The sequence below is a fragment of the Pseudophryne corroboree genome, chromosome 1, assembly GCF_028390025.1.
Source record: "Pseudophryne corroboree isolate aPseCor3 chromosome 1, aPseCor3.hap2, whole genome shotgun sequence".
In the NCBI taxonomy this organism is placed as follows: Eukaryota; Metazoa; Chordata; class Amphibia; order Anura; family Myobatrachidae; genus Pseudophryne; species Pseudophryne corroboree.
In genome coordinates this window covers 4,531,767-4,545,328 of record NC_086444.1, presented here as the reverse complement: position 1 = coordinate 4,545,328, position 13,562 = coordinate 4,531,767, and the positions used below count along the sequence as shown (strand labels likewise).

The following is a 13,562-nucleotide window of genomic DNA, read 5'->3' as shown; positions in this document are numbered from 1 at the left end:
ATATATATATATATATATATATATATATATATATATATATACACACACACACACACACACACACACACACACACACACACACACACACACGTAGGGTGAGTATCCCATATCCAATTATTCCGAAATACGGAATTTTTTGAGTGAGATAGTGAAGCCTTTGTTTTCTGATGGCTCAATGTACACAGTTATTAAAAAATATTGTATTAAATGACCCTCAGGCTGTGTATACGGTGTATATGATGTGTATAAGGTGTATATGATGTGTATAAGGTGTATATGATGTGTATGGGAGGTGTATATGATGTGTATGAGGTGTGTATATGATGTGTATAAGGTGTATATGATGTGTATGAGGTGTATATGATGTGTATGAGGTTTATATGAGGTGTATATGATGTGTATAAGGTGTATATGATGTGTATGAGGTGTATATGATGTGTATGAGGTGTATATGATGTGTATAAGGTGTATATGATGTGTATATGATGTGTATAAGGTGTATATGATGTGTATAAGGTGTATATGATGTGTATGAGGTGTATATGATGTGTATGAGGTTTATATGAGGTGTATATGATGTGTATATGATGTGTATAAGGTGTATATGATGTGTATGAGGTGTATATGATGTGTATGAGGTGTATATGATGTGTATAAGGTGTATATGATGTGTATATGATGTGTATAAGGTGTATATGATGTGTATATGATGTGTATAAGGTGTATATGATGTGTATAAGGTGTATATGATGTGTGTATGAGGTGTATAAGGTGTATATGATGTGTGTATGAGGTGTATATGATGTGTATAAGGTGTATATGATGTGTATAAGGTGTATATGATGTGTATGAGGTTTATATGAGGTGTATATGATGTGTATGGGAGGTGTGTATGAGGTGTATATGATGTGTATAAGGTGTGTATATGATGTGTATGAGGTTTATATGAGGTGTATATGATGTGTATGGGAGGTGTATATGATGTGTATGGGAGGTGTATATGATGTGTATGAGGTGTATATGATGTGTATAAGGTGTATATGATGTGTATAAGGTGTATATGATGTGTATAAGGTGTATATGATGTGTGTATGAGGTGTATAAGGTGTATATGATGTGTGTATGAGGTGTATAAGGTGTATATGATGTGTATAAGGTGTATATGATGTGTATAAGGTGTATATGATGTGTATAAGGTGTATATGAGACATAAATGCATTCTGTGCTTAGACTTGGGTCCCATCACCATGATATCTCATTATGGTATGCAATTATTCCAAAATACGGAAAAATCCCATATCCAAAATACTTCTGGTCCCAAGCATTTTGGATAAGGGAGACTCAGCCTGTGTGTGTATGTATATATATGTATATATATATATATATATATATATATATGTCACCTGATGAGACGCACGGCTCCTCCCAGCTTACATTATGAGTTATTAGCTCAGTGACACATGAATGCTGCCAGCGCTGTTGATCGGTTGCTTGGGAATTCAGGAGTCATTCGGTCGCAGTGTTACGTGTATGGAGAATGTGTTACTGTGATGTCATAGAGCCAAATGTGATTCTGCTTCCGTCCTATAAAGCTCTGATGTGATCTACAAATGATCCTAGTGACGAGCAATCCTGTTGGTTTCTTTTCAGATATAAACATTATCTCCTGGACATCGTGGATAATTCATTTCCCGGATGTGCAGACACCTTGCAGCTGAATCGTAAGTATGGTTCCATAAACTATTGCAGCCATTTATAGACACATCGGTACATGGCTCTTACCCACTGCTCCCCTCCTCGCCAGACGTCAGATATCCCAGGTTACTGAACGCATGGCTCTTACCCACTGCTCCCCTCCTCACCAGACGTGTGATATCCCAGGTTACTGAATGCATGGCTCTTACCCACTGCTCCCCTCCTCACCAGACGTCAGCTATCCCAGGTTACTGAACGCATGGCTCTTACCCACTGCTCCCCTCCTCGCCAGACGTCAGATATCCCAGGTTACTGAACGCATGGCTCTTACCCACTGCTCCCCTCCTCACCAGACGTGTGATATCCCAGGTTACTGAATGCATGGCTCTTACCCACTGCTCCCCTCCTCACCAGACGTCAGCTATCCCAGGTTACTGAACGCATGGCTCTTACCCACTGCTCCCCTCCTCGCCAGACGTCAGATATCCCAGGTTACTGAACGCATGGCTCTTACCCACTGCTCCCCTCCTCACCAGACGTCAGATATCCCAGGTTACTGAATGCATGGCTCTTACCCACTGCTCCCCTCCTCGCTAGACGTCAGATATCCCAGGTTACTGAACGCATGGCTCTTACCCACTGCTCCCCTCCTCACCAGACGTCAGATATCCCAGGTTACTGAATGCATGGCTCTTACCCACTGCTCCCCTCCTCGCTAAACGTCAGATATCCCAGGTTACTGAACTTATGGCTCTTACCCACTGCTCCCCTCCTCGCCAGATGTTCTCTATCCCAGGTTACTGAACGCTTGGCTCTTACCCACTGCTCCCCTCCTCACCAGACGTCAGATATCCCAGGTTACTGAATGCATGGCTCTTACCCACTGCTCCCCTCCTCACCAGACGTCAGATATCCCAGGTTACTGAACGCATGGCTCTTACCCACTGCTCCCCTCCTCACCAGACGTCAGATATCCCAGGTTACTGAATGCATGGCTCTTATCCACTCCTCCTCCTCACCAGACGTCAGATATCCCAGGTTACTGAATGCTTGGCTCTTACCCACTGCTCCCCTCCTCACCAGACGTCAGATAACCCAGGTTACTGAACGCATGGCTCTTACCCACTCCTCCTCACCAGATGTTCTCTATCCCAGGTTACTGAATGCATGGCTCTTACCCACTCCTCCACTCCTCACCAGACGTCTGATATCCCAGGTTACTGAATGCTTGGCTCTTACCCACTGCTCCCCTTCTCACCAGACGTCAGATATCCCAGGTTACTGAATGCTTGGCTCTTACCCACTGCTCTCCTCCTCACCAGACGTCAGATATCCCAGGTTACTGAGTGCTTGGCTCTTACCCACTGCTCCTCACCAGACGTCAGATATCCCAGGTTACTGAGTGCTTGGCTCTTACCCACTGCTCCCCTCCTCACCAGACGTCAGATATCCCAGGTTACTGAACGCATGGCTCTTACCCACTCCTCCTCACCAGATGTTCTCTATCCCAGGTTACTGAATGCATGGCTCTTACCCACTCCTCCCCTCCTCACCAGACGTGTGATATCCCAGGTTACTGAATGCATGGCTCTTACCCACTCCTCCTCCTCACCAGACATCAAAAATCCCAGGTTACTGAATGCATGGCTCTTACCCACTCCTCCTCCTCACCAGATGTTCTCTATCCCAGGTTATTGAATGCATAGCTCTTACCCACTCCTCCCCTCCTCACCAGACATCAAAAATCCCAGGTTACTGAATGCATGGCTCTTACCCACTGCTCCCCTCCTCACCAGACGTCAGATATCCCAGGTTACTGAACGCATGGCTCTTACCCACTGCTCCCCTCCTCACCAGACGTCAGATATCCCAGGTTACTGAATGCTTGGCTCTTACCCACTCCTCCTCCTCACCAGATGTTCTCTATCCCAGGTACTGAATGCATAGCTCTTACCCACTCCTCCCCTCCTCACCAGACATCGGGTTACTGAGGTGCTTGGCATAATTTTGGCCAAAAGTATGGCCCACCAACCACGACCAGGTGACTCCATCTGCAGGGTTCCTAACAGTAATATTTAAGTCCAGGGCACTGGATCCCCCAGACCAGCACAGTCAGCTGCCCCAAGGTGTCACTACTGAGAGGTTTATGTTAAAAGTCCCTGTTATAACCTAAATTGGATTAAAAAAAAAATGTCAAGGCCGTAGGGGAAAAGTTTCTTTTTCCTGTTAATGTCCCCCCAGAAGGTTTATTCAGGTCCTATCATTAAAAACGCCTGCCTGATGTTGCGAAGGTTCCCCTTTTGCTGCCACCACAGGCCTGACCTCCCTCTGCAGAGGTTAATCCTTTCCAAGTAGGACGGCCTGCCTCATCGGATCAGGTCTCAAATGATCTCCTTGACTCCGGAGATTCATCTATCACTAAGCTGGTTGCTACAGGACCAACAGCTGAGCAGGGGCCATCCCATCTGGAACTCCAACTGGGTCCTCCTGACAACGGATGCCAGTCTCCGAGTTTGGGGCGTTGTGTTTGAGCAACACTCTCTCCAGGGTCGGTGGACCAGATAGGAATCTCTTCTCCCCATAAACATTCTGGAATTGCGGGCAGTGTTCAATGCGTTGACACTGGCTTTGCCTCTAGTACAGAACAGGCCTGTTCAAGTACAATCGGACAACGTCACCACAGTGGTGTACATAAATCATCAAGGCAACCCTCAAAGCCGCATGGCAATGCTGGAAGTATCGAAAATCCTCCGTTGGGCGGAACGCCATCTGCCAGCAATGGGGGTAATTCCAAGTTGATCGCAGCAGGATTTTTGATAGCAATTGGGCAAAACCATGTGCACTGCAGGGAAGGCAGATATAACATGTGCAGAAAGAGTTAGATTTGGGTGGGTTATTTTATTTCTGTGCAGGGTAAATACTGGCTGCTTTATTTTTACACTGCAAATTAGATTGCAGACTGAACATACCACACCCAAATCTAACTCTCTCTGCACATGTTATATCTGCCTCCCCTGCAGTGCACATGGTTTTGCCCAATTGCTAACAAAAATCCTGCTGCGATCAACTTGGAATTACCCCCAATATCGGCAGTGTTCATCCCCGGAGTCCTCAACTTGGATGCGGATTTCCTCAGTCGTCAGGACGTTCACGCCGGAGCCTGGAGTCTTCATCCGGAAGTCTTTCATCTTTTAGTGGACAGGTAGGGCCTACCAGATGTGGACCTGATGGCGTCTCGACACAATCACAAGGTTCCGGTCTTCAAGCAGTGTTCGTGGACGCACTGGCAATTCCATGGAACTTTCAGCTGCCATACGTGTTCCCTCCAGTGTCACTCCTGCCCAGGGTTCTACAGAAGTTCAAGCAAGAAGGAGGAATACTACTTCTAGTCGCTCCTGCGTGGCCCAGACGGCATTGGTTCTCAGACCTGCAGGGTCTATCGATAGAGCGTCCTCTTCTACTTCCTCAATGCCCAGACCACCTCGTTCAGGGCCCTTGTGTCTATCCCTACCTGGCCAGACTGGCTTTGACAGTGTGGCTCTTGAAGCTTCACTCCTGAGGGCCATGGGATTCTCTGAGGCAGTTATTCAAACTATGTTGAAGCCCCGTAAAACGGCTTCTGCACGCATTTATCACAGGGTTTGGAACTCTTACTTCACATGGTGTGCTGCTAAGAATTATGATGCCTATTTGTTCAGTACTTCTAGGCTTTTGGACTTCCTGCAACAAGGCCTAGATTTAGGCCTTTGTCTGGCCTCCCTCATGGTATCTATATCTGCCTTGTCGGTGTGGTTTCAGAAGAAAATTATGTCTATTCCTAACCTTCATACTGTCACTCGGGCGTTTTACGGTTTCAGCCTCCCTTTGTCCCTCCTGTGGCTCCATAGGATCTGTCTGTTGTCTTAAATGCCCTACAAGAGTCTCCATTTGAACCTCTTGAGTCTGTGGCTCTTATATGTCTTACACTTAAGGTCGTGTTTTTACTGGCTATTGCCTCTGCTAGGAGGGTGTTTGACTTAGGCACCTTGTCCTGTCGTTTCTGATTTTTCACCATGACTGGACAGTTCTTAGAACTCGCCCTGGTTATCTACCTAAGGTGGTATCATCTTTTCATCTTAACCAAGAGATTGTGGTTCTGGCCTTTATCTCTTTTAGTTTGTCCTCCAAAGAGCGGTCTTTGGATGTGGTATGGGCTCTCCGTATTTACATAGAGAGGACTGCCTCCCTCAGGAGTTCAGATACCCTTTTTGTACTTTTTGATTTTCACAAACATGGCTGGCCAGCAAATAAGCAAACCTTGGCCAGATGGATTAGAATGGTGATTGCACAAGCTTATGCACAGCCTGGTCTTCCAGCTACTGCTGCTATTAAGGCTCATTCTACTCGGTCTGTTGGACCTTCTTGGGCGGCCCGCCGAGGTGCGTCCACTTAACAATTGTGCAAGGTGGCTACGTGGTCTTCAGTGAACACGTTCATAAGGTTCTATGCTTTTGATACTGCCACTTCCCAGGATGCTTCCTTTGGACGCCGGGTTCTTGTGCCCGCTACAGTGCGTCCCCTCCCATGAGGAACTACTTTAGGACATCCCCGATGTTATTCCCTGTGGAATACCAGTGTACCCCGCAGCAGAAAAGTAGATTTATGGTAGGTTTACCATAGTTAAATCTCTTTCTGCGAGGTACACTGGATTTCACATGGCGCCCACACTGACGCACTTAGCTTCTTTGGGTTTGTATGGCATTAGCCGCTGACACGTCTCCTGTCGTGAGAATGTGGTTCTATGTGACTAACATCTACTGTCTCTCTTACCTGCTACTGCATTGGATTGGTTAACAAAACTGAGCTCCAGTGCCTGGAGGCGGGGTTATAGAGGAGGCGGTGCGATGCATCCTGGGAACATACAAAGCTTTAGCCTGTTGGTGCCTTGGATCAAGATCCAACGCTACACCCCGATGTTATTCCCTGTGGAATCCAGTGTAACCCGCAGAAAGAGATTTAACTATGGTAAGTCTACCATTAATTTCCTTTTTACCCCTCCTGGTGCGATGACCCTGTTGCATATCTTTGTGTCATCTGCAAAAATGCATACTTTCCCTTTGATATTATCTGCAATGTCACCAATAAAAATATGAAAAGCACTGGTCCAAGTACAGATCCCTGGGGTACTCCACTGGTAACATTTCCCTCCTGTGAATGCACTCCATTTACCACAACTCTCTGTTTTGTATCCTGCAACCAAGATCTTATCCATTCAACCATCTTAGTATCTCATCCCAAGCTTCCAATCTTAACAGTCTGCGCTTTGGGACAGTGTCATAACAACGCACAAGCATCAGTGAGCCTTGTCACCTTTTCACTAGTTGTCATTCCTTGGACCACTTTTGGTAGGTACAAACTACTGCACACTGTGAACACCCCACAAGAGCTGCCGTTTCAAGGTTACCGCAGTAATGTTGATCGCATATGTACTAACATATGCGATCAATATCGCGATGTGGTGACGGAGGCCCCCCGCGATTCCTGTGAGGTGGTGTGCGGGGGGTCTCCGTCACTTCCCTGGTGTCCCCACACTGCCTTGACGCCGGGTAGCAGCAGCAGCCTGCCCCCGGCGCCTCCTCCCCCCTGCAGCCGGAAGGATATCCAGCTGCTGCGGCGGTCAGCGATAAGAAGCCCATAGGCTTCTATAGGGTATCGCCATCCAGAGATGGTGATACCCTTGACGGCGAAAACGCGGCGGTAGGGTGTTAATAAATTTGAAAATGTTTTCGGGGGTTTTACCTCATTTTTGCTTTAGTACAACCCGTCCTGTTCCTGCTTCCAACTTATCAACTTCAAGACCTTAGTGTTGACTTGCTGCCTAATATATCCCAACCCTTCACAGGTGCCATTGTAATGATAATGTCATTCACTTCACCTGCCAGTGGCTGACGGGGGTATATTACACTTACTACAAAACACATTTTACTATTTGCCACCACTTTGGCCAAATTCCTGTTCTGTGCTCCTCCTGCATATACTCTATGGGACTCATCATAGGAGAACTGTATTTATGTAATGCAAAGAGCTTGCTACATTTACCGGTATTCATTCTGCATTGTGTTTCAGCTGTGGAACTGTCCACACGTAGTGTAGCAAGAAATATACAGTATAATGGGCAAAAGAGCAAGGATACATTTTGTTTTGGTAATGATGTAATGGAAAGAGTCCCGTGATGCATCACTTTCAGGAGCTGAATCGCTGCTCTATCCTTTAGGTTGTACTGTTTGTAAATAATAAATTGATTCCATTTGAGGTTCTCCAGTGCCCTTCTACCTTACTGATATACTCTACTGAACGCGGCCTTCTTTGCACACATTTCCAGTTGTGAATGGATCTTGCTTCTTGATCAGCTGCATATTTATTGCGACCTATATACGTAGAGTAATTAGTTATTGCATCTTGGTAGGGTCTCCCTTGCAACTGAATGGACATTTCTTGGTAATAGGGCGTTTGCACATAGGGTAAATTAGCCACAGGTCTGTCATAATAGTGTAGGCAGAATTGTAGCTAGAGTGGCCAATCCCGGGATTTCCAGGATACCTGGGATTGGTTTGTTAACTGTGTAGCCCGCACCGCCCCGCACACATAACTCACCATGATACCTGGGAAGGCGGGCAGGTCACTTCCTTCAGTGTGAGGTCCGTGCGGCGGGTGACAGGTGGATAGCTGCGCTACATGACCTCTGAGTTCACGTTACGCTGCGCAGGGGGAGCTGGGAGGAGGGAGCCGGGAAGCATCTGATCCTACTGAGGACGCTCAACGCTGCCCAGTACAGAAAAACAAAAAGCAACGAAGGGCCGTCTGATCCCGAAATCCCCGGGATTGAATCCTGGACGATTTTTTTGCCTAAATCCTGGGATCCCGCCAATGCCAGGATTGTCCACTCTAATTGTAGCGTATTGCTAGGGACGGCATACTCCTAGGTGAACCATATGCAGGGTCTGATCTCCTGCACTAGAGATGGTGCTGGTGCTAGGGACGGCATACTCCTAGGTGAACCATATGCAAGGTCTGATCTCCTGCACTAGAGATGGGGCTGGTGCTAGGGGTGACGTACTCCTAGGTGAACCATATGCAGGGTCTGATCTCCTGCACTAGAGATGGAGCTGGTGCTAGGGGCGACGTACTCCTAGGTGAACCATATGCAGGGTCTGATCTCCTGCACTAGAGATGGGGCTGGTGCTAGGGGCGACGTACTCCTAGGTGAACCATATGCAGGGTCTGATCTCCTGCACTAAAGATGGGGCTGGTGCTAGGGGCGACATACTCCTAGGTGAACCATATGCAGGGTCTGATCTCCTGCACAAAAGATGGGGCTGGTGCTAGGGGCGACATACTCCTAGGTGAACCATATGCAGGGTCTGATCTCCTGCACTAGAGATGGGGATGGTGCTAGGGGCGACGTACTCCTAGGTGAACCATATGCAGAGTCTGATCTCCTGCACTAGAGATGGAGCTGGTGCTAGGGGCGACATACTCCTAGGTGAACCATATGCAGGGTCTGATCTCCTGCACTAGAGATGGGGCTGGTGCTAGGGGCGACGTACTCCTAGGTGAACCATATACAGGGTCTGATCTCCTGCACTAGAGATGGAGCTGGTGCTAGGGGCGACATACTCCTAGGTGAACCATATGCAGGGTCTGATCTCCTGCACTAGAGATGGGGCTGGTGCTAGCGGCGACGTACTCCTAGGTGAACCATATACAGGGTCTGACCTCCTGCACTAGAGATGGGGCTGGTGCTAGGGGCGATGTACTCCTAGGTGAACCATATGCAGAGTCTGATCTCCTGCACTAGAGATGGAGCTGGTGCTAGGGGCGACGTACTCCTAGGTGAACCATATGCAGAGTCTGATCTCCTGCACTAGAGATGGAGCTGGTGCTAGGGGCGACATACTCCTAGGTGAACCATATGCAGAGTCTGATCTCCTGCACTAGAGATGGAGCTGGTGCTAGGGGCGACGTACTCCTAGGTGAACCATATGCAGAGTCTGATCTCCTGCACTAGAGATGGAGCTGGTGCTAGGGGCGACATACTCCTAGGTGAACCATATGCAGAGTCTGATCTCCTGCACTAGAGATGGAGCTGGTGCTAGGGGCGACGTACTCCTAGGTGAACCATATGCAGAGTCTGATCTCCTGCACTAAAGATGGAGCTGGTGCTAGGGGCGACGTACTCCTAGGTGAACCATATGCAGGGTCTGATCTCCTGCACTAGAGATGGGGCTGGTGCTAGGGGCGACTTACTCCTAGGTGAACCATATGCAGGGTCTGATCTCCTGCTCTAGAGATGGGGCTGGTGCTAGGGGCGACGTACTCCTAGGTGAACCATATGCCGAGTCTGATCTCCTGCACTAGAGATGGGGCTGGTGCTAGGGGCGACGTACTCCTAGGTGAACCATATACAGGGTCTGATCTCCTGCACTAGAGATGGAGCTGGTGCTAGGGGCGACGTACTCCTAGGTGAACCATATGCCGAGTCTGATCTCCTGCACTAGAGATGGGGCTGGTGCTAGGGGCGACGTACTCCTAGGTGAACCATATGCAGGGTCTGATCTCCTGCACTAGAGATGGGGATGGTGCTAGGGGCGACGTACTCCTAGGTGAACCATATGCAGGGTCTGATCTCCTGCACTAGAGATGGGGCTGGTGCTAGGGGCGACGTACTCCTAGGTGAACCATATGCAGGGTCTGATCTCCTGCACTAGAGATGGTGCTAGGGGCGACATACTCCTAGGTGAACCATATGCAGGGTCTGATCTCCTGCACTAGAGATGGGGATGGTGCTAGGGGCGACGTACTCCTAGGTGAACCATATGCAGGGTCTGATCTCCAGCACTAGAGATGGGGCTGGTGCTAGGGGCGACGTACTCCTAGGTGAACCATATGCAGGGTCTGATCTCCTGCACTAGAGATGGTGCTAGGGGCGACATACTCCTAGGTGAACCATATGCAGGGTCTGATCTCCTGCACTAGAGATGGGGCTGGTGCTAGGGGCGACATACTCCTAGGTGAACCATATGCAGGGTCTGATCTCCTGCACTAGAGATGGAGCTGGTGCTAGGGGCGACGTACTCCTAGGTGAACCATATGCAGGGTCTGATCTCCTGCACTAGAGATGAAGCTGGTGCTAGGGGCGACGTACTCCTAGGTGAACTATATGCAGGGTCTGATCTCCTGCACTAGAGATGGGGCTAGGGGCGACGTACTCCTAGGTGAACCATATGCAGGGTCTGATCTCCTGCACTAGAGATGGGGCTGGTGCTAGGGGTGACGTACTCCTAGGTGAACCATATGCAGGGTCTGATCTCCTGCACTAGAGATGGAGCTGGTGCTAGGGGCGACGTACTCCTAGGTGAACCATATGCAGGGTCTGATCTCCTGCACTAGAGATGGTGCTAGGGGCGACATACTCCTAGGTGAACCATATGCAGGGTCTGATCTCCTGCACTAGAGATGGTGCTAGGGGCGACGTACTCCTAGGTGAACCATATGCAGGGTCTGATCTCCTGCACTAGAGATGGTGCTGGTGCTAGGGGCGACATACTCCTAGGTGAACCATATGCAGGGTCTGATCTCCTGCACTAGAGATGGTGCTAGGGGCGACGTACTCCTAGGTGAACCATATGCAGGGTCTGATCTCCTGCACTAGAGATGGTGCTAGGGGCGACGTACTCCTAGGTGAACCATATGCAGGGTCTGATCTCCTGCACTAGAGATGGTGCTAGGGGCGACGTACTCCTAGGTGAACCATATGCAGGGTCTGATCTCCTGCACTAGAGATGGGGCTGGTGCTAGGGGCGATGTACTCCTAGGTGAACCATATGCAGAGTCTGATCTCCTGCACTAGAGATGGAGCTGGTGCTAGGGGCGACATACTCCTAGGTGAACCATATGCAGGGTCTGATCTCCTGCACTAGAGATGGTGCTGGTGCTAGGGGCGACGTACTCCTAGGTGAACCATATACAGGGTCTTTTCTCTGACGTCCTAGTGGATGCTGGAAACTCCGTAAGGACCATGGGGAATAGCGGCTCCGCAGGAGACTGGGCACAAAAGTAAAGCTTTAGAACTACCTGGTGTGCACTGGCTCCTCCCCCTATGACCCTCCTCCAAGCCTCAGTTAGATTTTTGTGCCCGAACGAGAAGGGTGCACACTAGGTGGCTCTCCTGAGCTGCTTAGTGAAAAGTTTAGTTTTAGGTTTTTTATGTTCAGTGAGACCTGCTGGCAACAGGCTCACTGCATCGAGGGACTAAGGGGAGAAGAAGCGAACTCACCTGCGTGCAGAGTGGATTGGGCTTCTTGGCTACTGGACACCATTAGCTCCAGAGGGACCGCTCACAGGCCCAGCCTTGGAGCTCGGTCCCAGAGCCGCGCCGCCGGCCCCCTTACAGAGCCAGAAGCAAGAAGAGTCCGGCAAATCGGCGGCAGAAGACATCCTGTCTTCCACAAGGTAGCGCACAGCACTGCAGCTGTGCGCCATTGCTTCTCAGCACACTTCACACTCCGGTCACTGAGGGTGCAGGGCGCTAGGGGGGGGGCGCCCTGAGCAGCAATAGAAACACCTTGGCTGGCTAAAAATACATCACATATAGCTCCTGGGCTATATGGATGAATTTTAACCCCTGCCAGATTTTCACAAAAAGCGGGAGAAAGGCCGCCGAGAAGGGGGCGGAGCCTATCTCCTCAGCACACAGGCGCCATTTTCCCTCACAGCTCCGCTGGAAGGACGTCTCCCTGACTCTCCCCTGCAGTCCTGCACTACAGAAACAGGGTAAAAAAGAGAGGGGGGCACTAATTGGCGGGTTATTAACAATACAGCAGCTATAAGGGAGAAACACTTATATAAGGTTGTCCCTATATCTATATATAGCGCTCTGGTGTGTGCTGGCATACTCTCCCTCTGTCTCCCCAAAGGGCTAGTGGGGTCCTGTCCTCTATCAGAGCATTCCCTGTGCGTGTGCTGTGTGTCGGTACGTTTGTGTCGACATGTATGAGGAGGAAAATGATGTGGAGGCGGGGCAATTGCCTATAATAGAGATGTCACCCCCTAAGGAGTCGACACCTGAGTGGATGGCTTTATGGAAGGATTTACGTGACAGTGTCAGCTCCTTACAAAAGACGGTTGATGACATGAGACAGCCGACTAATCAGCTAGTCCCTGTCCAGGCGTCTCTAAAACCATCAGGGTCTCTAAAAAGGCCGTTACCTCAGGTGGTGGATACTGACGTCGACACGGATACTGACTCCAGTGTCGACGGTGAGGAGACAAACGTGACTTCCAGTAGGGCCACACGTTACATGATCACGGCAATGAGAGAGGTGTTAAACATTTCTGATACTGCAAGTACCACTAAAAAGGGTATTATGTGGGGTGTGAAAAAACTACCTGTAGTTTTTCCTGAATCAGACGAATTAAATGAGGTGTGTGATGAAGCGTGGGTTACCCCAGATAAAAAGCTGATAATTTCTAAAAAGTTATTGGCATTATACCCTTTCCCGCCAGAGGTTAGGGCGCGTTGGGAAACACCCTCTAGAGTGGATAAGGCGCTCACACGCTTATCAAAACAAGTGGCGTTACCGTCTCCTGATACGGCCGCCCTCAAGGAACCAGGTGACAGAAAACTGGAGAATATCCTTAAAAGTATATACACACATACTGGTGTTATACTGCGACCAGCAATCGCCTCAGCCTGGATGTGCAGTGCTGGGGTGGCTTGGTCGGATTCCCTGACTGAAAATATTGACTATAGAGCATTTAAAGGATGCATTTCTATATATGCGAGATGCACAGAGGGATATTTCCACTCTGGCTTCAAGAGTGAGTGC

The 13,562-nt window shown here is 49.1% G+C and overlaps 1 protein-coding gene across 2 annotated transcripts in view; it reads left to right on the top strand.

Moving 5' to 3' along the window:
- Positions 1-13,562, top strand: part of ARHGEF39 (Rho guanine nucleotide exchange factor 39) — a 478,541-nt gene that overhangs the window by 175,553 nt on the left and 289,426 nt on the right. For both annotated transcript variants that reach the window (XM_063957481.1, XM_063957482.1), the window contains exon 6: positions 1,651-1,721. In XM_063957481.1, coding sequence (XP_063813551.1) covers positions 1,651-1,721 — 71 coding nt within the window. The remainder of the gene's footprint in view (positions 1-1,650; positions 1,722-13,562) is intronic.